Source organism: Triturus cristatus, chromosome 3_2 (genome assembly GCF_964204655.1).
Source record: "Triturus cristatus chromosome 3_2, aTriCri1.1, whole genome shotgun sequence".
Lineage (NCBI taxonomy): Eukaryota > Metazoa > Chordata > Amphibia > Caudata > Salamandridae > Triturus > Triturus cristatus.
The window spans coordinates 214,913,008-214,940,366 of record NC_140584.1 but is presented as its reverse complement, the minus strand read 5'-3'; the positions used below and the strand labels follow the sequence as shown (position 1 = coordinate 214,940,366).

The following is a 27,359-nucleotide window of genomic DNA, read 5'->3' as shown; positions in this document are numbered from 1 at the left end:
AAACGAGGGCGAGACCTATTGCATTTTCAATGCTTGTTTACTTTGATTCCATCAAAAAGGCATTCAGATGTGTCCCACATTTTCCATAAATTCTGAATGGTAGCACTCTAGTTGCTCATTAGATCACTGTAGTAAAGCTACTGCTCACCAGGGAAGTCTGCTGCTGGTATTGAATGTGCATGTTTCAGTCTGCATATCAGAATTTTTTAATGAAATAGAAGAGGATTTGATAAGTCACTCAAAATGTGCCCTAATTTTTCTTTTTTCCTCACTAATCATAATTTCTATGGCAAAATGAACCTCCTCATTGTGTTCCTTTTAAATTAAACTACTCACTTTCTACTACTCACTCGCTACTACTTTCTACTACTCACTCTCTACTACTCACTTTCTACTACTCTCTACTACTCTACTACTCTCTACTACTCACTCTCTACTACTCACTCTCTACTACTCTCTACTACTCTCTACTACTCTCTACTACTCTCTACTACTCACTCTCAACTACTCACTCTACTACTCTCTCTACTACTCACTCTACTACTCACTCTACTACTCTCTACCACTCACTCTCTACTACTCTCTCTCTCTACTACTCACTCTCTACTACTCACTCTACTACTCCCCACTTCTCTACACTTCTCTCTCTGCTACTCACTTTCTACTACTCTCTACTACTCACTCTCTACTACTCACTCTCTACTACTCTACTACTCTCTACTACTCTCTCTACTACTCACTCTCTACTACTCACCCTCTACTACTTTCTACTACTCTCTCTCTACTACACACTCTCTACTACTTGCTCTCTACTACTCACTCTACTACTCACTCTCTACTACTCCCTACTACTCCCTACTACTCACTCTACTACTCACTCTCTTCTACTCTCTACTACTCACTCTCTACTTCTCCACTACTCTCTACTAATCACTCTCTACTACTCACTCTGTACTACTCTGTACTACTCTCTCTACTACTCTCTACTACTCACTCTCTCTACTACTCACTCTCTACTACTCACTCTACTACTCTCTCTCTACTACTCTCTACTGCTCACTCTCTACTATTCTCTACTACTCACTCTCTACTACTCTCTACTACTCACTCTACTACTCATTCTCTACTACTCATTCTCTACTACTCTCTCTCTGCTACTCAGTCTCCACTACTCACTCTCTACTACTCTCTACTACTCAATCTCTAATACTCACTCTCTACTACTCCCTCTACTACTCACTCTCTACTACTCTCTACTACTCCCTCTACTACTCACTCTCTACTACTCTCTACTACTCTCCACTTCTCACTCGCTACTACTCTCTACTACTCACTCTCTACTACTCACTACTACTCTCTCCTACTCACTCTCTGCTACTCTCTCTACTACTCTCTACTACTCTCTCTACTACTCTCTCTCTACTCTCTATTACTCATCCTCTACTCTCTACCTCTCTACCTTTCTCTACCTCTCTCTCTACTACTCTCTACCTCTCTACCTCTACCTCTCTACCTCTACCTCTCTACCTCTCTACCTCTACCTCTCTACCTCTACCTCTCTACCTCTACGTCTCTACCTCTACATCTCTACCTCTCTACCTCTCTCTACCTCTCTCTACACGCACACATATGCACACATATGCATTTATATATATGTATGTGTATATATATGTATATACATACATATATAAACCTATATATAATCTGCATATCTATATAAATACAAATATAAATGCATGCATACATATACAGATATGCATGTTATTTACATGAAATTTTGAAAAACACTAATAAAAGCAAAGCTAAAAAGCCACCTAATTACAAACAGAATTGCTTTAACTTAAACGAGGGCGAGACCTATTGCATTTTCAATGCTTGTTTACTTTGGTTCCATCAAGAAGGCATTCAGATGTGACACATTTGCCATAAATTCTGAATGGTAGCACTTTAGTTCCTCATTAGATCACTGTCGTAAAGCTACTGCTCACCAGGGAAGTCTGCTGCTGGTATTCAAAGTGCATGTTTCAGTCTGCATGTCAGAACTTTTTAATGAAATAGAAGAGGATTTGAGAAGTCAAAATGTGCCCTAAGTTTTCTTTCTGCAGCACTAGTCATAATTTCTATGGCAAAATGAACCCCCTCATTTTGTTCCTTTGCAAATTAAATGTTTTAAATGTTACCACTGTATTCCAATCAAGATGGCTGCAGGTGTGCCATACCTTTGTCATAAGTAAGACTGTTAGCGCTCTAGTTGTTCTTTAAAACACTCTGGGATTTCTGTCATTGGGCTATACTTGGGCTACATCTCGGTGATATTTGTGCTACATTTGGGCTCTTTTGTCTCTGGTGGCCATCTTGGGAGACTTGTTATGAAGTTTCCAAATTTCCTCATTTACTGCAGTCTCCTCAGTAGGCATACTGTCAGTTTTTTACTTTGATTCAATGAAGAAGGCATTCAGATGTGTCACACATTTGCCATAAATTCAGAATATTAGCACTCTAGTTGCTCATTAGATCACTGTAGTAAAGCTACTGCTCACCAGGGAAGTCTGCTGCTGGTATTGAAAGTGCATGTTTCAGTCTGCATGTCAGAATTCTTTAATGAAATAGAAGAGGATTTGAGAAGTCACTCAAAATGTGCCCTAATTTTTTTTTCTGCAGCACTATTCATACATTCTATGGCAAAATGAACCCTCTCATTTTGTTCCTTTTTAAATTAAATGTTTTAAATGTTACCACTTTATTCCAAACAAGATGGCTTCAGGTGTGCCATACCTTTGTCATAAGTAAGACTGTTAGCGCTCTAGTTGTTCTTTGGAACACTCTGGAAAGCTGCAGTAGAACACAAAGGAATCAACTGACAGTCTCTGCCCTTGTTGGATGTACATGTTTTACTGAGAATGTCAGACTTCATTCTCACATGACTGAGAAAGATAATGTGAATTTACAGAAAATATGCTCTCAGTTTAGCTTATAGATCACCTTCCAAACCTCTGTGGGAAAAGCATGTGAAAATAGTTTTCTCTCAAACATGATTCATGATATCCCAGCAGAAGGCTTTTTCACATGGTAAAATCACCTTAGAACATACTACAATTCCTAAAATGAGTATGGTACCATCAACAAATGATTTATAATGTAACTAAAGTCTTAAAACCTTCTATTAACTGCAATGCTTTTTAATGAGGTGCTATCATGTATATTGGTCCCAAGATGGCTGCCAACACTTCTTGGATTAAGTGCTGACAGCCAATCAGATCTCACAATGAGATGTGTGGTTAGGCTCCGCCCAGATATGTATATGATTTTACTTTTGATTTTCTCAGGAACTACTGAACGGATTTACACCATATATGCAAAAGGCACATGCCTGACCTAAGGACTACCTCTTTGGCAAATTTCAAGTAATTCTGTTCAGCCGTTCTGGCTGTAGCTGTGTCTAAAGGTCCTATGGAAAAATGCATGGGGAAAACGCGTTTTGGGACCCCCTTTTTTCTCGGCCCCGCTCGACGAATCACCCCGAGACTTTCAGGGTAGGAGCTGAACGGAGCGCCCCATTAGTTTTAAAAATTTCGCGAGGATTCATCAACCGGCGCCAAAGTTATTCAAAATAGAATTTTGAGATTTCCTATGGAAACTAGTTTGTAACTATAACTATCTACGGGCGACCGCCAGTTGATAATGTGTATATATATATATATATTCACTGAAAAAACCATAGGTTTCACACACGTTATAGTTAGGAATTAGCATTTAAAAAACCTTGCAAATTCACTGAAAAAACCATAGGTTTCACACATGTTATAGTTAGCGGAAATTTTACTGATAAAAAACCAATGAAATTCCCCCGTTATAGTTAGTGCAGGCAACTATAACTCACGCGACCGCAATCCTCTGCTGATGCTAATACTGTATTTAGACACTTATTTGCCCATGTCTTCTTCCATACATTTTTAGCTATACATATATTACAAATATTTTTTTTTCATAAAGACACATATGTCATCAGCAGAAGATTGCGGTCGCGTGAGTTATAGTTGCCTGCACTAACTATAACGGGGGAATTTCATTGGTTTTTTATCAGTAAAATTTCCGCTAACTATAACATGTGTGAAACCTATGGTTTTTTCAGTGAATTTGCAAGGTTTTTTAAATGCTAATTCCTAACTATAACGTGTGTGAAACCTATGGTTTTTTCAGTGAATTTGTACGGTTTTTTAAATGCTAAGTTACTTTACGCCATTCGTGGCGTGCGCGCCCACTTAACGCAGTTCGTTCCGTGCGCGCACGGTGCGCTTCGCGCACCGCGCGCCCACTTTACGCAGTTAGTGGCGTGCACGCACGGTGGGCACGCGGTGCGCTACGCGCACCGCGTGCCCACGTTACGCTAGATGGGCCATGTACTTACTTGTAGGTACCAAAAAACAAACAATAAACACAAGGGCTCTTTTTAGAGCCACCTTATATCTAAACACTTAAATGCGTTTTTTTTAAAATTTGTTTTATTAAGTTTTTTTCCGGGTGCGCGCTGGGTGCGCGCACTCGGCGATATTTTTTAACAAAATATTAATCTTTTTTTTTGCCCTACAAGGTCCTACTTTGACCCCCTTACAATGCCTACTGGGTCTATTTCTACCCACTCTGCCCCCTTTTCAAGTTCTCCCCCTTTGTTTATCACCCCCTCTTTATGCGATAGACAAAATGGCGGCCGCCGCTTCCTGATTTCCACCGATTCGAATGTTTACTAAGATCTAACAACCAATCAGAATTGCGCTCGCGCACGGCGAGGTGCGCGCACCCAGCGCGCACGGAGCGCGCTTAGATATATATATATTGATTTAAAGGCTATTTTCTCAGAATCTACTGAACAGATTTACACCAAACCTACAAAAGGCACTTCCTTGACCTGGGGACTACCTCTCTGCCAAATTTCAATTAACTCTGTTCAGCCGTTCGGGCTGTAGCCCTGTCTAAAGGTCCTATGGAAAAATGCATGGGGAAAACGCGTTTTGGGACCCCCCTTTTTTCTCAGCCCCCGCTTGATGAATCCCCCCGAGACTTTCAGGGTAGGAGCGGAGCGTAGCGCCCCACCTATTTTGAAAAATTCGCGAGGATTCGTCGACCGGCGCCAAAGTTAGTCAAAATAGAATGTTGAGGTTTTCCTATGGAAAAGGGGTCCTAACTATAACTACCTACTGGCGACCGCCAGTAGGTAAAATATATATATATATATATATATATATATATATATATATATATATATATATAAATGTTGAAGTAACACAGGGCATTGGGTGATAAAGGGACAGCCTTACTCTTAAAGGGGATGGGATTCGGGAGGAGTAAGAGGGCTTAGGGCGGGTCAGGGAGGGGTTTAGGGAGGAAAGTCACACACAGGCAAAAGAGTAAGCCAATTGATTTAATCTGGGGTGTAGACAGTTTGCAGTGAGTTTATACTCGGAGTTTGTGAATACCGAAAATAAGCTGACAATAGAAGGGCCCAAAGTCATGTAGCCTCAGTGGATCGCCAAAATAGGACTTCATTAATCTAATATGCATTTGCCCAGTTTTAAGTCCATACCGTCGCCAACTGCTGAAAAACCTGTCCAACACAAGGGGCATTCGTACCTGTAGAACTGCTATATTAAAGTGTCTCGGGCCGAACGACCGGCAGCTTAACTGCCATTTCGTAAAGTTTTTAATCAAATATGAGAAAGTATTAAAACACGGTCTAAGGGGAATCACAATTGCACTTTAGAGACTATTTCTCACAAGATTGACTATCTACCGCTTCCTTCTGTAATTTTTGCACTATTGCAAAATTATTTTTTATTATGTATACCGTAACTGTATATTTATGACATTGTTGCAAACCAAAACTTTGAATATGTATATATTAATAGTATAACTTATTTAGATCAAATGGTATATTTTTATGTTTTTAATTGACTAAACAATAAAATGCATTCTGATTCTGAATACCAAAAATAGTAAACTTATTCCTAAGTGTAAACTTAGTCAAAAGTGTAGGTTACCTTTACCACTCAATATCTTTGCCAAAACTGTCCAATCACCACTACACACATAAACGTAATACTGGGCAAGCACTATTACATGCAAAACCTAAAAACATACTACATTCTCATTCTTTTATTAAATTTACAATACATTCAGTATTGTCATATAAAACACACAGTCAAAGCCACACCCATTGGCTTTGCTAATTCTTATTTATTTTGTATTCATGACTCCATTGTAGTGCATGTGTTTCCTCGCTCTCTCCATTTTTTCCTGTGCCTCGCCTGTGTGCTCTCTTTTCAATCCCCCTGGTCACCGATACTCCACATTCTATTCTCTTCCCTTGTTCACATACCTGTTTCCATATGTCGTATGTTTTTTTTACGGTTATTGATTGATTGATTTATTCATATCATGGGGGTACAGAAGCTTCAGAGTACTGGGTGGCAGTGTGTCCTTTTTTGTGCTTTGTGCACAATAGTTTTTCAATTTTACATTTTAATTTACCATTTTCACATGGCTTCATGCCATGTTACAAAGGTAAATTAATAATAGCAGCAGTGTCATGTACACTCGTTACAAAGCATGCACACACACGTTATAATGCACATGTATGCATGCATCCCAAACTAGACATGTGCATCAGCAGCTATCTTGGAATGGGCTTTCTTTAATAATAAGCTCATGGTGCGTTTGTGGGCAAAATAACAATGGATTGAGTTGCAGCCCAGAGCAATTACCAGTGGCTGACATTAATTCAAATATTCCATACATCACATTTTGTATACGTCTGTGTGACAGGTATGCCCAAACATGCCCAAACGTGAATCCTATGCACACTAAGCTGCTGGATCTAAGTTATAGCTGACTGATAAGCCCTAATAATAGTGAGGCTGGTCTTGGGTTGTTTTTGTTTGGGAGGACCTGGCCTGGTCTGGCAGTTTGGGCTGAACTTTTCCCACTGGAGCATGGTCAAGACTGATTTGAATATGACTGGAATATGACTGGGTCCAAATTTACATTGCATAGTGTGCACAATACAATAGATTGGGATACAGAATGAATAATTACCTGTGGCTGATATTAATTCAAGAAGTCTATCTTTCAATTTTTTTAATTCAATACAATATGTCAGCTTTTCAGACCTTTCTGGGTTTGTTAACAATTGCTGTATTGTGGAGCTTGACATACTAAAGCATAGCACTGATTAAATGGAGAAAACTCTGTTTAATGTGTAAGATTGCATGAAATAAGTCAGTACAGTTAGACATGATATGAGTGTCTCTTTCAAGTGCAAGTGTAGATTTTCTCTACAAGAAGAGAGAATCCAACTCCTGCAGTAACAGAGATAATACAAATATACAAAGAGCAATTTGCAGATTTCTGATAATGAACATTTGAAAAAGGCACTTTATTCATACAAAGTAAATGCAATTGTGCAACCCACCACCTTTTCGAGGTTCTGGGACAGTGTGGCTATAACTTCAATCGGAACCACAAAAGTGAAACAGGTTTAATAGTGATTAAGGACAAATATGTAACTATAAATGTTCTGGAGATTTTAATGCAAATTACTTTGAAGGAAATATTTAACAGAAACTTAAGCAAAATTGAATTTTCTTTGGGAAATGTACCTTTCGTGCTACCTACAAAGATGTTTAGAGGATTTCCACAAGAACACATTTAGGAATAATTACATGCCACTGATGAAATTAAATCAGTAATGCTTAATGATGGCATGATTGCATTACTCTACATGAACCTTGAAATTGAGTACCATTATTCTCAAATATGCAAATCCAATCAAGAAAAACCAAAAGAGTAAAGCAACCATATTAACATTCTAAATTTGTACTTCTAAGCTAATTTTTTTGATTGCTTCTCTTAATTAAAGAATGGATGTTTCTACAAAATCTATGTTGCTTTCCTTTAAGATACACATCAATTTACAGTGATATAAACCTTATTATGAAATTGTAACACTATAAGCATTTGCCAGAAAATGGATTCACATTTAGGAAACACAAAAATGATTCAGCTAAGACATCAGCAAATCATTTCAGATAAAGAGAGATCATACTGAAGCATTATGAGAACCATTTTTCAGTGATATGAAAATTTCAAATTGAAAATATTTGTTGCAGGTGGAGTTTAACGCTATCTATTGCAAACAGGTGAGTCAAACAAAATATTTTCATCTTGCTGCAGCAACACATCTGCTGCTCTGGAAGATGAATCCCTAATCTCCAATGGATTGTAACCCTAACCGTATCTGTCTTGACACCTTCTTATGTGGTTAACCTTGTTGGAAAGTAGGTTTTAGCCAATAGATAGAAGAAGCATTAACATGTTGGGTGATTTAGAAAGGGATCCAGTTATATTAAAAAATTTATCATTAAAAATGTAATTCTTTATTTATATTATAAAAATAGATGATACTCATTAAATAGAAACAACTGAAATATTAAATGACCCTCTGTGAGATAGCGGATTATTAGTTAGGGGTGGATAGTAGTCTACCACAAGTAATAATGTTGGTATTCTTGTTAGATCCAATAAAGGTTTCAGCAATTTAAACCTGAGCTCAATCCCTGATAGCTTTGGCATGGAGCATATAGGCTTAACTTAAGGAAATGTGGAAAGAATTTAGAAATACCAAAACAGTTTAAAATTAAGAAAACTGCACAACACAGTAAAAACCCAATCCAATTTATAAAAAAGAGAGAATAATTTAATGAACATAATGAATCAAAAATGAAATAATCCAATTAAGGGAACCAGAGATATGAATGTGTGAAATTTAAAACAAAAATAGCACCAAAAAGACTTAAGCACCAACCTCAGTCATTTGGTTGTGCTTGACCAGTTTCTAGGTGCAATTTAATACTGATCAAGTGAGGGTTCGATACAGAAACAAGGCTCATACCAGTCAGAAGTTTTATCTTAGTTTCGTCTTTGAAACGGCAGTCAAAAATATTAAGCAGGGCAAGGCAGTAGGCTGTGTTCAAGAAGTGTTCCACAAGGCCAGATAGCCTTAGGACAAAGCCCATGTGAAGCTGTTGAATTTGGGCAGGAAAGCTCAGAGTGGGAGAAATTCAAAATTTGCAGCCAAGAAAGGCTCTCTACCAACATAAAAAAGATGATGGATGGAATGCTAAACATTGTCAAACATTCACCCCTAGTCACAGATCTGGGCTAAATTAATTGCTTTTTTGTCCACTATGCCACTCTAGTTTGGACCCAGACATATGCAAATCAGTCTTGGCTGTGCTCTACATCGGAACAGTCCAGCCACAACTGCCAGGTCAGGTCCTCCCTGGACCAGAAAACAAGCATCCTGGGATTGGTTTTCAGGTATAACCCCTCATCAGCCAGGTTACTTGAATCCAGTGGTATACTGGGCATGGGACCAACGTCTGGCCATTTCCTTCCCACTTAGGGCAACTATAGCAACACAAAAAGATGATGGGCGGAATGCTGAAGGGGCCCTCAGCAGCCGTCTACTTTTGACCCTTTTGCACGGTGAAGATTGTTGCTTTGGACTTAGTCACTTTTTGGGAACTCTGAGGATGCTGCAGCCCACAAGTGGCAATTACCTTACAGACCCTGGGTACACTTTGTATGATATAATAAGGACTTAAATAGGCCTATTAAGTGTAGACAACATGTTTTTAGGAGTCAGAGCACACCCGCAGGGCACTGGATAGCCTTTATGATATATCAGCACCAAACAATGGAAGAACTGTCTCTTTGCCCTCAAAGTAAATCCTTTTCTTGATTGTTAACTTAGTGACTAGATTGTGAGAACGACAATTATATGAAATCAAATGGTCATACAATTTTGAGGGATTACGTTTTTGTTATTATGGCCATGCATTTCCAGTCACTGAGTTATGCCATATTTTTAGTTCCACATCTTTATGAAACTATTTGCTTTTCTGAGGTCTAAATTTAGCAATCTAGACTTGTCTGGAAATGCCAAGCACCACAATCTGGATGTGTTGCATGAGGCAAAAGATCAAGTACACAATGCTTAACAGTCACATGTTGAGTACTGACTGAAATTAAATACCTTGAAGAGTCCTTGTTTAGGGATAATCTTTGTGCACATATGTAAAGGCCATGGGCACTTCTACATAAAATGATGCAAGTGTGAATTTCCAACAGTTGCTTGTAGACATTTCGTACGACTCACACAGAACCTGAGTTTGTTTCAGATAGACCCTGCAACAGGGTGCTCCTATGGACTATTAGTATTTTGTGAATGCTCCTCTGGCCTTTCATATTGGCATCAATGCTGCAAAACGTCTTTACAATGGTCCTCTTTTATTCCTTTGTTGGCAGACCATCCATTTAAATTGAGACCCTTTTTTGCACATATTATAGATAGCATGTATCACTAAGGGTTTTAACTGTTACTATGGAGGAAATAGGAAAAGCAAACGACTGATCCACTTCACCAACTTGCATCTGTTATATTACATTAATATACGATTACTCTCCTTCAAATATAGCTCACCAGTTGACTGCCTGCTGAAATAGCAACTCACTCCATATGCATATCTGTTAATAAACGCTAAGGACCAAATGTACAAACATTAAGAGTACAGATTTCCTATTTGCGATTATCTCTAAATCAAAATTAGGAAATCAGTATTCCTAACGTATAAATTTTTCCCCAATTAGCGATTCTGAGTAGGTTGCAAATCGACCTACCACATTAATATTAATGAGGAAGGTTGCAATTTGCAGCCCAATAGGAATCAGAGCCATCACAAGGATGGTGGCCTGCTGAAGTCAGTAGACCACCATGTCTGTGACTGCTTTTTAATGAAGCAATCTTTTTTTTAAATGCAGTAAATTTTTCTTAAACAAAACTGGGATGCATTTAAAGAGAAGAGAATTACAGCTTTGAAGTTTCACTTTTTAAGAGTTGGTGGGGTCCGTGGGACCACTGCCCACATTCTTAAAGGGGAAGGGACCCACTTTTAAAATGGTGGAAATGTATAACTGCTTTGTGACTGCAATGCATACCATACCAATTCAGTATTTGGACAAGCCAATTTCAAATTCCGAATTGCAAATACAAAATTGAGATTTTGTAACAACAAATCACTTTTTGCATTCTGTAAATTTGAAAATTAATTTTCCGGTCACAAACTGCCCGATTCTTCAAATCGGGCTGTTTGCGACTGGAAATTTGTTTTGCACATCTGGCCTCCTAGTCACTCAATATGAGCCACCTTACAAAGTGTCTCGACCAACAAGTCTCAACCAATGCTTTCTGGACCAAGACTCAACTTTCTGTCAAATTTAATATAATTCCATTCAGCCATTTTAGCTGTAGATGTGTCTAATTTTCCAATGGAAGATTTAAGCATTTCTAAGGCGCTGCTGTACTCCCTGCAGACCCCAGAAATAACTTAAAAATTACCCCTATGCATCCTGGGGTCTATATAACATGACCCCAGTCAAAGTTGACAGTAACTTACATTTAAAAACTAGCTGAAATTCACTAAAAAAACTAAAGTTAAAGTGACAGTCATAGTTAGATATTCCAAAAAACCTTAGAAATTCACTGAAAAACCAAAGGTTACATTGACTGCATAGGTAAGTTAAAATGCTAGTTTCAACATTACATTTTGAACTGAAAAAACAATGAAATTCACCATTTATAGGTAAATAAAGTAACTATAACTAGAGCCTTGAAGTAACTATAACGTGTGCCTTTGCATGGACTGCTTATTCCTTCACGTAGTACATCAATCATAATATGTTCTTTGACATCATTGATAACATCCCTCCTGACATCTAAAATGACATCTTTGATGACATCACTGTGCATGGTCGAGGCCGTTATTGTTATTGTTATTTTAATTTTATAAGACGCACAGCTACCCTAGGGTTTCCCGGCGCCACCTGAAAAGTGCACAAATAAACGAAAGAGAACTACATATTAAATAGCCAAGTTTTTACACCTCTCCGGAAGATCTCATAAGAAGATTCACTACGGAGACCTAACGGAAGGGAGTTCCATAAAGAAGCACCCAGGTGGGAAAAAGAGCGATCGCCCATACGCCCTAGTCTCATCCTAGGAATGACAAACTTCGCCTGAGTAGCTGATCGAAGTGTGCGGGAAGGAACACAAGAGCCATCAAGTAGGGAGGAGCCTTACCAGATTTTATCTTAAACATAAGACCAAAGCCTTAAACTTAATGCGGCATTCGATCCTGAGCCAATGAAGTTCTTGAATTGAGCCTGAAATAGACGCAGTTTTTGGGATCTTACAAAGCAGCCGTGCTGTGGCGTTCTGTACGAACTGCAGCTTATGTAACACTTCCTTGGAGGCACCCAAGTACAAGATGTTACTATAGTCCAGCCTTGAGGTGATAAGCGCCTGGACCACTGTACGTTGGGCGGCAGAAGGTAACATCCATGATTATTTTTTAGCCATCTAAGGATAGTGAAGCAGGTAGAGGCTACTCTCCCTGCTTGCTGCTTCACAGACAATTGATCGGCGATTAGGACACCCAGATTTTGAACTTGATGTTTGGATTGAGGGACTGGACCCATTTCTGCGGGCCAATGTTGTGGACCTCACAAGTCTTTGTTATTGCCCACGATCAACAGTTCTGTTTTCTCTCCATCTAGTTTTAGCAGGTTGGTATGCATCCATTCTGCAATATTCCTCAAGCCAACCTGAAGTAAAGACGGTTTAAATGCCCCATCAGTAGAGAGGGAGAAGACAATCTGGGTGTCGTCAAGCCAGGGCTGAGAAAAAGGGGGGACCCAAAGCACGTTTTTTCCATTTTATGTTCTATAGGAAAATGGTGTAAATCTGTTCAGTAGCTCCCGAGAACTTTTAAAAAGAAGAATATAGATATCTGAGCACCGAGGAGGAGTCACAAACCTTCCCGAGCACGAGCTCAATTCCCCCTGGCGTATTGTAAATGGGGGGATTAAGTCCCCTTCAATCCTGAGGGTCCCTGGGGCCCAACAAGCCCACCAAGTACCTCCAGTATGCGCCACAGAGCTGTTTTGCAGAGAGGTGGTCCGAGGCCACAGCCCTTTTACACCACTCTGCAAATGTGCCTCTTAGCACACTGGTGGTGGGGCGATGAGGTCCTCTTGTGTCCTGACGACCACAGGACACAAGTGGACTTCATCCCCCGAGCAGCAGTGCGCCAGGAGGCTCATTTGCAGAGTGGTGTAAAAAGGGGGCATGGCCTCAGACCACCTCTCTGCAATCCAGCTGTGTGGCGCTTACTGAAGGTACCTAGTGGGCTAGTTGGCCCCTAGGGTCCCTCAGTATCAATGTGACTTAATTCCCCAATTTAGAACATGCCAGGGGGCGTGTTTGCAGAGTGGTGAAGAAAGGGACGTGGCATTTGTCCACCTCTCAGCAATCCCACTGTGTGGGGCTTACTGCAGGTAAGAGGTAAGCTAGTTGGCCCCTAAAGAACCTCCAGCCGTGAAGGGGACTTCAATCCCCATCCAAGAGCACACCAGTGAGCTTGTTTGTAGAGTGGTGGTGCCTCTTTCTGTACCTCTGAGCCTCTTTCTGCACTTTTCTTGCCTCTTTCTGCACCCCTTTTGCCTCTTTCTGCTCCTCTGCTGCTTCTTTCTGCACTTCCATTGCCTCTTTCTGCACTTCTCTTGCTTATTTCTGCACCTCAATTGCCTCTTTCAGCACGTCTGTTGCTTTTTTATGCAGATCTCTTGCCCCTTTCTGCACCTCACTTGCTCGTTTCAGCACCTCTGTTGCTTTTTTCTGCAGATCTCTTGCCTCTTTCTGCATCCCTCTCTTCTCTTTCTGTACCTCTCTTGCCTCTATCTGCACCCCTGTTCCCTCTTTCTATACCTTTCCTGCCTGTTTCTGCACCTCTCTTGCCTCTTTCTGTAACTCTCTTGCCTCTTTCTGTACTTCACTTACTCTTTCTGCACACTTTGTGCCTCTTTCAGCACCTCTGTTACTTCTTTCTGCAATTCTCTTCCTTCTTTCTGCAACCCCTCATGCCTCTTTCTGTACCTCTTGCCTCTTTCTGTACCCCTCCTACCTTTTTCTGCACCCCTCTTGCCTCTCTCTCCACCCCTCTTCCCTCTTTCTGCACCTCTGTTGGTTCTTTCTGCACTGCTCTTACTTCTATCTGCACCCTACTTGCCTCTTTCTGTACTTCTCTTGCTTCTTTTTTCACTTGGTTGCTTCTGTCAGCAATTCTCTTGTCTCTTTCTGCACTTCTCTTCCTTCTTTCTGCACCCCTCCTGGCTCTTTCTGTACCTCTCTTGCCTCTTTGTGCACATCTCTTACCCTTTTATGCACCCCTTTTGCCTCTTTTTACACCTCTGTTGGTTCTTTCTGCACTGCTCTTGCGTCTTTCTGCACCTCACTTGCCTCTTTCTGCACATCACTTGCTTTTTTTCTGCACCTCTCTTGTCTCTTTCGGCACCTCTGTGGCATCTTTCTGTATGGGTGAATGAGTGGATGTGTGTGTAGATCTAGGAATTAGTGAGTGGGTAAGCACTAACTGGTATTGGTGTGTCTATGGTTTCAAAAATGGTAGTCTGTATTTTAGAGTGGGTGTATCAAAGGTTATTTTAGGGTATGAGGAGTTGCATCAGATTATTACGTGGATGATGTCATCAGTGATGTCATCTGAGATGTCATCAGTGATGTCATCAGTGATGTCACTGACCATGTCATGAATGATGTAATATGTGACGCCATCAGCAGTGCAATGCATGGGCGCACGGAGTTGTAGTTAGCTGAACTAACTATAACAAATTTTTCTGGTTTTGTACGAGAGAAATGTCCAACTAACTATAACGTCCCTGAAACCTGTGGTTTTTTCAATCAATTTCTAAGGTTTTTTAAATTCTAATTTCTATCTATAACATCCCTGAAATCTATGTTTTTTTCAGTGTATATATATGTATGCGGCGAGGGGAGAGAGGAGACGATATTCATCGCCTGAGTTAAGGGGCTGACAATAGGCTTTGCTTCATCCTGCTGGGCACCTGAGCTGGCATGTGGCCCATAACCAGCCAGTTGGGACATCACTTGATGTTGGGAGTAATGCTGTCACTGTACAGACACTCTGTGTGGACTACACTTACCAGCATGCATCTGCTCAGTGAGGTGTGAGCGCGAGGGGCCAGCACACCTTCCATTGGAGGAGGAGCGCGATGACATTAAAATGGGAGCGGTCTAATTCACAGCTGCATCTCGTTTGACCCCCTGAGAGAGCGCGGAGTTCATGGAACCGGCACTGAAGAGAGCCATTGGAGGCTTAAAACGCGTCTGCCTGAGCGTTTCAGGGACTAACAGCACTACGCGCCTTTTAAATCAATAAAGCTACTTGTCAGTAAGCCCGGAGTTGTGTCGTGCCTTTCCTTTCCTGGGAGCAGGCGTTGGTTCATATATATATATATATATATATATTACCTACTGGCGGTCGCCAGTAGGTAGTTATAGTTAGGACCCCTTTTCCATAGGAAATCCGCAACATTCTATTTTGAATAACTTTGGCGCCGGTCGATGAATCCTCGCGAATTTCTCAAAATAGGGGGGGCGCTACGCTCCGCTCCTACCCTGAAAGTCTCGGGGGGATACGTCAAGCGGGGGCTGAGATAAAAGGGGGGTCCCAAAACGCGTTTTTCCCATGCATTTTTCCATAGGACCTTTAGAACGAGCTACAGCCCGAACGGCTGAACAGAATTACTAGAAATTTGGCAGAGAGGTAGTCCCTATGTCAAGGAAGTGCCTTTTGTAGGTTTGGTGTAAATCTGTTCAGTAGATTCTGAGAAAATAGCCTTTAAATCAATATATATATCTGAGCCCGCTTACGGTACGCTTACCGCACGCTTACGGTAAGCTTACGGTACGCGTACGGTGGCGTGCGCGAGCGCGATTCTGATTGGCTGTTAGATCTTAGTAAACATTCGAATCGGCCGAAACCAGGAAGCGGCGGCCGCCATTTTGTGTGTTTCACTCAGAAAAAAAAGAGTGAAAACAAGAAAAGGGGGCAATGAGGAGAGTTACAGACCCCCTTACATTTGTGAGGGGGTCAAAGAAGGACTGAAAAGTACAAAGAAAACATTTATTGATTTTTAAAAAAATCACGGGGTACGCGTACGGTAAGCTTACGGTAAGCGTACGGTAGAAAAAAAAAATAAAAAAATAAATGAAATTCAGATTTAAGTGTTTAGATATTAGGGGGCTCTAAAAAGAGCCGTTGTGTTTATGAAATGATTTTTTAGTGGTACCTACAAGTAAGTACCGATGCAGAGTCTAAGGTTCAAGAGGAAGACTCTGTTCCCTTCATCATTGAAGTGCACACCATCTCCTCTATAAATGTCTTGCATGTCATAACGCAAGTTGTTGTGGTAAATGGCACCCATACCATAGTCACGGAGGAAAGCAGAAACAGATTTGTTGACGTGCTTTCTTGCTTTGTCAATCTGCGGACAGAAATGATTGGACCAGTTCCATTTTTGCCTTTGGCATATGTTGGAAAACACAAAGGCAGTTTTAGGGAAAAGTGAAAACAGTTGTGCAAAGGTGTCCTTCATAAGCATTTCCAGACCTACCCCAGTCAAAGTGCCTAGGTCATTGCCACCACAGTGCACTATTATGAGGTCAGGGTGTTGGATTTGCATGAAGGATTTCACCAATGGCATCAATTGGTGCCACTTTAACCCTCTCTGACCAATCCATTTAATGTCTACATTTGGCAAAGCAAGGTCTCTCACCATATCTGTTTTCACTGCAAACTTTTCACTCCAGAAGACATAGCTGTGCCCTACAATCCACACTGTGAACATCTTCAAAGGAGAACTGGATGCACTCAGGAGGTGTCTTTCAGTAGAATGGCAATATGAAAAGAAAGACAGTTTGGAAATGGAGGCATACATATTTTTTTCAAAACAAAAAGAACTGATTGGCTGTTTCATACCATTCTAGAATAAAAACTAGGCTGTATGTGTAAACTAATAGAAGCATGTTTTGTATTGGTACAAAAAAATGTGTTACCAAAGAACAGTACTATGGATTTGCTGTTAGGTTTGAAAAGTCAAGCACTCTTGCTCTGTGGAATTTAAACATTGTGTGGCGAACTTCTGACCTAACTCCACACAGCAGTGTTCCATGAGCTGTTGCTATGGTAGCAGGCAGAAGTCAAGTTGGGGGAAGGGTACTAGGCAGAAGTCAAGTTGGGGGCAGGGTACTTTTGGAAAAGGGTTGATTTTCAACCAATAGAAATGTGTGATTACATTTGAAAAAAAGGGGGAAGCACTGAGATTTGAAACTTACATGTATATGTGTGGAAAAATAGAGGGAAAGTTTGCCATTATCTGGTTCTGCTGAGAGGAGAGAGGTGAACAGAACAGAGATCCTGGCTCTGATAATCTGCTGTTTGAGTGCCACATTTCTTTCACAACTAACTAATTTTAAAGGTGAGGTTAGAGTTTGAGAGGAGATGTATATGGTAAATTAAGAAATGAATAATAGAAATGGAAATTCTTTTTGTTGAAGTTGCGTTTATCATTTTCTGTTTTGGGAGAAATTTAAATGTGAGGAACATGTAAAATAATATGGACTATGTTTTCACGATAAATTAAGGTGTACTGGAAAAAAAAAGAATAGTTTAAGGGTTTGAGGTTGGACTCAGTAATTCTATTTTTTTTAAAAACAAATGAATAAATATTTTTTTGAGTGGGTATGGTAAGTCAATAATAATAATTGTAGTCTCTCAAGGACCTTGTAATGTGAATATTGATTTTTAGTGTTTTTAAAAAAAAAAAAAAAAAAAGTACGCGTACGGTAAAAAAAAAAAAAAAAAAGTTTTTACAAACATATGTAAAAAAAAGATGAAAGATAAGGTTGGCTCTTAAAAGAACCGTTGTGTTCATGCAGGGACAGAGGAAAGAAAGAATGGGAAAATTATTCAAAGCGACAAGTGTGCTGATCTATTTTGTTGTTCACTAGGGAAACACTGGTCTCCCTATGGCAAATTAGATCTTGACAAAAGGCGCATCGAATATCAACCCTCCGAAATCGAGGGTTCATTTCCAGAGGGCCAGCAAAAGGAGATGCTCCCCCCACAGATGAAGGGCTCACCTGACCTGCAGAAGAAGGAGTCAGCTCTGCAGATGATGGTCCAGGCTGAGCTGCTGTGGATGTACTTGCTTGTCTTTCTGAAGAGTTACCTCCAAAAAGATGACCACATGTCCTTCTGTGTACATCCTTGAGGTGTCTCTTCATGGTATGATTCCCAAAGGAATACTTCCTGTCAGGATTACCTCTTGAAAGTACACGCTGACACAGCTTGCAAGTTACTAAGGGTGCATTCACCTTTTGCTGGCCTTCAGGAAAAGTAAAATAATCCCATACATAAGAGGGCTTTTGTTTCCTCGCTCTCTGCCTCAAAACAGTGCTGCTAGTGCTAGCCTCACTCTCAGAAGAGCTCTGCTGTTCTGCCATCGTATCACAAAGACAACCCAGCTCCTTCTCCTAAGGGATCACAAGCAGAAATGAGAGGAATGGGTGTGGTGTAGGAGAGTTCTAGAACTGAAAGTAGTTTCAACCAATCAAAAGTTGTGTTTCATGATCACATGACCTACCGTACGCTTACGGTGCGCTTACGGTGCGCTTACGGTACGCTTACGGCAAAAGTGCGCATGCGCGTAAAAAAGACACGCGCTTGCGCGCATGCGCATAACAGACACTACCCGAGACTTCCGCGTAACGTGCGCGTGTAGCGTACGCGCGCACGCGTCCCACGCGGAGTACGCGCGGCTACGCAAATTGCGTAACTATACGCAAGCAGCGTAGAAAAATTACGGGCGTTGCGTAAACCGTACGCTTACCGTAAGCTTACGGTACGCGTACTAAAAAAATAATAAAAAAAAATAAAAAAAGTACTGCAAATAAATTTTACATGTTTATTTTAAAAAATATATTTAAAAAAAAACATATTAAAGAATTTTAAAAATTTAACCATAGTCTTTATAAAAGGTAAGAAAAATAAAATAAAAATATGTTAAAAAAAATAGAAGAAAAAAAAAACAATTAGCATTTAAAAAACCTTGCAAATTCACTGAAAAAACCATGGGTTTCACACACGTTATAGTTAGGAATTAGCATTTAAAAAACCTTAGAAATTCAGTGAAAAAACCATAGGTTTCACACACGTTATAGTTAGGAATTAGCATTTAAAAAACCTTAGAAATTCAGTGAAAAAACCATAGGTTTCACACATGTTATAGTTAGCTGGACATTTTACTCGTAAAAAACCAATGAAATTCCCCCGTTATAGTTAGTTCAGCTAACTATAACTCGCGCGCCCGCAATGCACTGCTGATGACGTCACATATTACATCACTCATGACATGGTCAGTGACATCACTCATGACATCACTGATGACATCTCAAATGACATCACTGATGACATCACTGATGACATCATCCTTGTGATAGAGTGGCAGACCTCCTCTTCCCCTAATATAACCTTTGATACACGCATTCAAAAATAGAGACTAAAATTTTCAAAACAATGGACATACCAATAACAGTTACAACAACCTCTTCAGTAATTCTAAGATCCACATACACATCCACTCATTCACCAACAGTCCTATACAGTCACTCATACATGTACTCACTTATCATATGTACTCATACACCTATACATCCTGTTACACAATGCCACTCATCCATAGAGCTACTCACACACATAGTCACTCATGCTAATAAAGAATCAAACATACATTTACTTGCATATACAGTTATACACACACCACCACACTTACTTCTACGGAAACTTACACATACTTAGTCTTTTAAACAATCACTTATAGAAATACATACTTATTCATACAGGAACTCTTTCAATCTCTCACTCTCACATATACTCACATATATAAACCAATAGTCACATATACTAGTTTTAAACATATGTAGTTACTCATAAAGACACTATTGAGACAGTCATTCACTCACTAACACACCCATACACACACTCATCCACCCATGCAGTCCTGCACACATGCTCTGTTCAACACATACAAACAGTGAGTCACTCATTCATGCACCTATGCACTACGTCATACCCCCCACCGAACCATGCAGACACTCAGACTAATACTCAAAAAACCAACTAATAACCTATATAGACACCCATGTAGCTACTCACCAACCCATGCAGCCACTTATACACAAAGTGAAAAAATGATACAGATATTTACATATTTAAATATTACTCACTAAGCCATGTATTCACTATGATACACTTAATCAGTCAGTTACACAATCAATTTTTCAAAAAGAAATCATCCATTTAGACAGTAATATACCCATTTATTCTTCCATCAACCTTGAGATATACATATATAAAACATATTTAATTTTCAGAAAAACACACATTCACTGGATGATGTCATCAGTGATGTCATCAGTGATGTCATTTGAGATGTCATCAGTGATGTCATGAGTGATGTCACTGACCATGTCATGAGTGATGTAATATGTGACGTCATCAGCAGTGCATTGCGGGCGCGCGAGTTATAGTTAGCTGAAATAACTATAACGGGGGAATTTCATTGGTTTTTTCCGAGTAAAATGTCCAGCTAACTATAACATGTGTGAAACCTATGGTTTTTTCACTGAATTTCTAAGGTTTTTTAAATGCTAATTCCTAACTATAACGTGTGTGAAACCTATGGTTTTTTCACTGAATATATATATATATATATATATATATATATATATATATATTTCATGCACCTCGTCACAACTCCAACTCCTCGGACAAATGAAAGCGGATCCAGATAAGTGCTTCAATCATTTTATTTTCTTATGCCAAAGTCTGCCATTACGCGGTTCGGCCAAACTAGCGGCTTTGATCACATGACAATGCCAAGGATTTTTCACCGCCTTTTAAAGTGCTAGTGTTAACATCAACCATGGACATAGACACAATACTTTGCCATTTGAGGTTAATTTCTTGCTTAAATGCTTTAAACAACATAGCATTAAGGACACACTAAATAATAACCATAAAATACATGAGTACTCAACAGAATATATAAATGACATTAATGTCTTTTAGAGAATGTCCAACATGCATGTTATATAATGATTGCGTAAATACATTTTTTCCTTTTTTATGGTCTAGTCCAAAGTTTAAAAATGAAAAGTGAATAAACAGAGCGCCCCCTCATAAAAGTGAATAATGGAAAAAATGTTAAATAATAAAAAAATGTGCAGCATAACATTAAGCAAAAGCTGAAACCTGGTGCATATTCGAAAAGTCACTAAGTGCTTCTGAATGACAAATCGTTGACATTCCTAATATTGTGGAATCAAGATGTAGGTAATAATCCTATTAGACATCTTATTGCATTTCATTGGTCTGCAAATGAACCGACTCAACAATGCATAAGTCCCACATATTTCCCTCTCACTGATAAAGTGACTATGTGCTACAGTACCTGATTATAAAGTGCCAAAGTGCCATAAAGTGCCAACATGCTAGGGGTTCTGGAGGATTTTAAGACTAAAAGATTATAGAGATCTCATTCATTCATCTTTAATGTGTATGAAACAGATTATAACAAAGTCTTTCAATCAGTAGGTTTCATAGGTTATAGCCTTTAGATCCTAAATTCATCTATACATATATTCATCATTTAATATACATAAAAGAGCTGTTCCTCTATGATTGGAAAAACGACACAATAAATATAACAATATGCCTAAGATCACCCATAAATATCATAAATATATACATATGAATATAAATAATGATAAAACCCCATAAAACACACATAGCTTAAAAACAGATAAATCACATAGAGCAAATTCATTAATAAGGGCAGATAAAAAAGGAAGACTTTGGAACTACTTATAACTCCTCATTTAGAACAATTCTAAAATGACTCATTAAGCACTGAATTTATTAGAGTTATAAAAATGTATGTAGGTCTTCTGTAGTGTTGAGACATCCTGGATGCTTTGAATCGAATTCCAGTATAAAACTGGTTTCTAAGTGCCTCAACTTAGCTTCTCTGTTCCCACCTCTTTTAGAAATTGGAATAGCTTTGATGGCATAATATTTAAGATGTGTGGGATTACTGTCATGTATAGCTTGAAAATGCCTGGCCACAGCCCAGATATGCTGCAGGATTCTCTTCTGAACAGCCAGTTTGGTACTTTCTATATATTTAAGTTTGCAACTGCACTAGAGGACATAAACAGAAAATTCAGTTTTACATGTAAGATGTTGCTTCAATCTCTTGAGCTTTAGTGGAAAATGCAGTTGTATAGGATTTCACATTGGTTCTTAACTGTCAAGCTTTACATGAAAGACATTTGAAGAAACTTTTTCTCACTGTTAACCACATGTCCCTATTGCGTTCCTCTTGACTGTTATTTATCAGCATGTTCCCCATGCTTATAGTTTTCCTGTATGTTATAGAAGGATTGGACGGAATACACCCTCCAATCACAGGATCATCTTGGATAAAGTGCCAATTGCGCCTTACTATGGTTCTTATTTGTTTTTCTTGTCTGGAATAAGATAGAATAAGTCTAGTGGGCTGTGGGACATAAATATCATTGTTAACAACTGTCATTTTGGCCTTATATGTCAAAAGGTCATCCCTGGCCTGTGTCTTGGACCTCCTAATGGTGGCATCCACAATTTCTGTCCTATATCCCGTGGCCAGGAATCTAGAACTACTTTCTGCTTGCTTACTATCCGCATCTTCATTACTGCTGCATATGCGTCGAATGCGCAACATCTTCCCATAAGTAATGCCTTTGATTAAATGGGGAGGATGAGCACTCAACGCATGCAGCACTGTATTGCCAGCTGTATGCTTTCTAAAAAGAGAGGTTGTTAAAAAAAAATTAGTGAATATAATATATAACAGGAGAAAGAAAGGTCGAGTAACCTCTTAGGACTAAGCGACGTGACCATGATATTAATGCACTGGAATGTAATGCCTTAGCATGTGTTTATGTGTAGCAAGGCCGTGAATATGAAAGCTTTGTGATACTACGTAGACCAGAATTCCTCAGGAGTGGGAGACAGGTCCGCCACTATTCTGATTGACAATTTACAAATAATAGAGTGATGACACCAAGATTTTAATGCACTCGAATGTAATGCATTAGCATGTGTTTATGTGTAACAAGGCCGTGAATACGATAGCTTTGTGGTACTACATAGACCAGAATTCCTCAGTAGTGGGAGACAGGTCCGCTACTATTTTGATTGACAATCTACAAATAATAGAGTGATGACACGTGCTACATAGATAAATCAACATATGCAATAACTGTATATCAATACATGAAGCAATGTTTAAAATTAAGGATGAAACGGGTTATAATCGCTTGTACAATATGGCGCCCAAAGTGCAGTAACTGATGTTACGAAATGGAACGTCCTTTGTTCATTTTCATGAATTCAGAAATGTATGTAATGGCATCCCCGTGTTTACGAACGCTGTGTGAACAAGCCGCTACGGTGACGAAACGCGTCATGGCGGGTTTATGACTGAAATAAACCCCCAACTTGCTTGAAATGAGGTCTGGTGCATCTGCATCAGAAACTTTCTGAGAGCGCGAGTGGTATTTCGTTTTGGGAACATATATATATATATATGTATATATTATATATATATATATATATATATATATATATATATATATATAATAATATAACCAGGAAGGATGCATTCGGTTGTCCGTTGATCATTTCTGACTTCAGACAAATACTGGCTTGTTCCAGTTTAGAGGCTATGCTTTATGAGAGGCATCTTCACTTTATTTCTCCATCAAAACGTAATTCTGTTTTCTAATTAACTTGCAGAAAAGATTTACATGCAACCTTCCTACTGTGTCAGTATCTTGAACAGCTATGATTCTCTCCCCTGCAATAAAAGAAAACAGATTACTTAATTCTTTATGCCAGTAGTATGTATTTTAGTAGTCGGTGACATTGCTGAATAAATTGGGAGGCAATCAGGTTTACTACTGAATTGGAAGTGCATGCATGTTTGCAAATAGGATCTCGGGGAGTTAGGGTTTAACTCCCGGTAGTTAAGAAAAACATTAATATCAATGGCCAGCTCATTGAAAAAGAAACAACGTATTACTCTAAGGCAGCCAATCCCGAATTTAATCAAGCACTTGAATTAATTGTTTAAAACAACGAAGACAGGAATGCTGCAAAATGCGTTTATGTAACTCATTCTGCATTCAAGGATGAACTCTCACTTCAATGGAAGAGCATGACAATTGCTTTTTAAAATAAGCTCCAATAGATGTTTTTTTTCTCATTATGTTACCACTTATCCTGTAACAAAGCATTATTAGGTGACTGTCATGTTAGGTTTCTCTGGTAGTTTTTGACCCACTTTACCTCTTCTTTCCTTCAGCTGGTGGCTTGGCATTAGTAGATATAGGTGAACTGGGGGAGGTCCTTAAAGATTGCAAAGAAATACAAATAAAGACTAACTAATTTGCCCCCTGGCAGTGTTGGTTTAAGTCAAACATCTCAATGACTCTACATCTTGATTATTAACATCTGCACTTATGACTTTAAGACAGAACTTGTATTTAAAATAACTGACCATTATGAGACAACTCAAGAAACCCTTTATTGAATAACTTTCAACATCTGGGACTGGATGGACGAAGTATTTTTGTGTTCCCAAATGGCCGGACCACAAAAATGCATTTTCTGATGTACAAAGCCCAAATTGCAATTTTAGTTTTGCGATTCGGTATTTGAAAGGGGCTTGTTGAGGACGTCCCTTCCTAATACCGAATTGAGGTGTTATGTACCAATGTTTTGAGACCAAAATGTGCTTGCAAAACATTTGCAATTTACCTATTTACAAATGGAAAGGGACCCCCCTTTGAGAAGGGTCGAGAAAATATTTTAAAGATATGGCAGTAGTCCAAGGGACCACTGCCTACTCTTCAAAAATAAACATTCCAAGCTTAGTTTTTTCTTTGTAAACGCATTCCATTTTCTTTGAAGAAAAACAGCCTGCGTTTAAAATAAGGATTGCCTTATATAAAAGCAATCACATACATGGTGGTCTGCTGACCCCAGCAGGCCACCATCCCTGTGATGGCAGCGAATCCCAGTGGGTCAAAATTGCGACCTACCTCATTCATGAGGTAGGTCTATTTGCGACCCAAAACAATTAGCTATTTGAAACTCAAAAGTTTCATACATTGGAAATAGCGATTTCCTAATTCCGATTCGCAAAAAAACACAATTAGGTAAAGGCTATTTTTGTATATCGGGCCTGTGGTATTTTGGAAGACTGTGCAGCAATCATCAAAAAGACATGTTTGAATGACCTAATTGTGATGGGTTTGCCAAGATGTGGGTGCTATGCTCATTGTGCAACAGGATTCAAGGTGCCCCGCACTGATGAGGCACAAGTGAGTCTAAAGTGGTCTGGAACTGTTTGTATTCCCTTCTGGGGGTGAATTGGCGTGGCAGAAAAACTGCACTGTCCCCTTTGCTGCAGGATAGAGACTGACTTACATACAGCTAGGTTCTGTATAAGGTGGTGGGTGCAGTTGGTGATAAACAATTGACAGCAAAGTGCTCTGAGTGATGCCAACAACTGTGATTAATTCAGGCATTAGTTTTATCACTTTGTGTTTGTTACACTAACGAAAATTGGGGCTTATTATCAAGCCAGGCGATAAAATTATCGCCGCTTTAGTGGCAAAAAACTGCCGCTAAAATGGCGATAATGGGCTTGATAATATGCTCTATGGAATTCCAATTGAAGCTCATGTTAGATGTAGAGGACATCTAACATGGGCTTCAATTGGAATTCCATAGAGCATATTATCAAGCCCATTCTCGCCGTTTTGGTGGCAGTTTTCTGCCACTAAAGCGGCGATAATTTTATCGCCTGGCTTGATAATATGCCCCTTTGTATTTCTCTGAACTGTTTCAGTGCAACTCATTGATATTCCATAAACACCTTAATAAATACTTGAATTTATAAGTAGGACCCTTTTGAGTACACGACAAGAGATTTGGATCTCGGTTACTTCTGACCTATTTTGAATACTGTAGTATGAACCAGCCAAATGTGGCATGTAGCTGGATTGAGACATTTTCGATATTTGCAGCCAGACTTTGATAACTGCAACTTAGCTGACGTTGTCGCTCAATCTTTTGAGAAGTAATTAAGGTATCACCATTTTCGTTCATCGCTTTCATTGTTGACAAAAATATAAAACAATAAGCCCAACATTCGATTTGCATTGAAAAATGTAGTTCTTACCTCAGCATAGCGTTTTTTCCATCACTCCTACTGCACCTAACCTGCCTTGTTTGGTAACCTATTTCTATGCTCCAAAGTTTGGAATGATGTAGAGGTTTATTGCTTTGTTGTCTAAAAGAACCTCTCTCTGAAGAGTCTGAACTGAAATCCAGCATTGTTCTCCCGCTAAGATTTATATCTTTGAGATGAGGCATTCTGCATTCACTCCAAGGTCCAACTTTAAGGCTGTATGTGTAAATTTCTTCTCCAGCAGGACAGGACTGTTTAGATTCACACAATCTTGACTCAGTTAGGTTTGGACATTTGGAGCCACCGTAAAGAGAAGGAGAAAGAACTGAACGAGTTCTGTGCTGTAGACTCTTTCCGCAGCCTTTATTGCACTTGGACCAAGATGAGAATTCAGACACAACGCAGTCCCGTGGGCAAGGAACTAAACACACTTGTTCAGTAGGTGGCCGTGGAGTAAAATATTCACATATTTCATCCGCAACGACTGTTCTGTTCAATGTCTGCATGCAGTGTATTTTTCTGTGCTGCAGTCCATGCTGTGCGGTTGTACATTCTGAAGTTCGTGGTTTGACCTCACCGTGGGCAAAAAGAACCAGCTTGCACATTTGCCACTCTGATACTTCCCATTCAAAGAGTTCATTATGCCAGTCACAAACCTTGAAACAGCTTTGCTGGCTATCAGGCCTGCTTGCTTGTTTACAGTGTGAATAATGAGTTGTCCATCCATCTTTGTGTACACACCATACTGATCGGCTCTGAATTCCATCAGGTCCACAATCACCTGTGCAGCGACCCCAGGGGCCTAAAAAAGAAAAATAAATCAGTTATCACAGAGGTATTCAGGTCGCTATTGATCATGTTTAGCCTTGGCCGACAAACGTACAATAAATTATATTCTCAATTACCAATGTACTAGTTTTTTAACACGCGATCTTGATCGATATGGTCCTAAAACAACTACCGAATCCAATCAATTGTTCAGCAAACTTCATAGAAAGTTTAGGAAA

At 39.4% G+C, this 27,359-nt stretch overlaps 1 protein-coding gene across 1 annotated transcript in view; it reads right to left on the bottom strand.

Moving 5' to 3' along the window:
• THSD7B (thrombospondin type 1 domain containing 7B) overlaps positions 1 to 27,359 on the bottom strand; it is a 2,208,177-nt gene that overhangs the window by 1,429,866 nt on the left and 750,952 nt on the right. Inside the window, exon 4 of the mRNA XM_085647534.1 lies at positions 26,344 to 27,154. Within this exon, the coding sequence (XP_085503660.1) occupies positions 26,344 to 27,154 (811 nt within the window). The remainder of the gene's footprint in view (positions 1 to 26,343; positions 27,155 to 27,359) is intronic.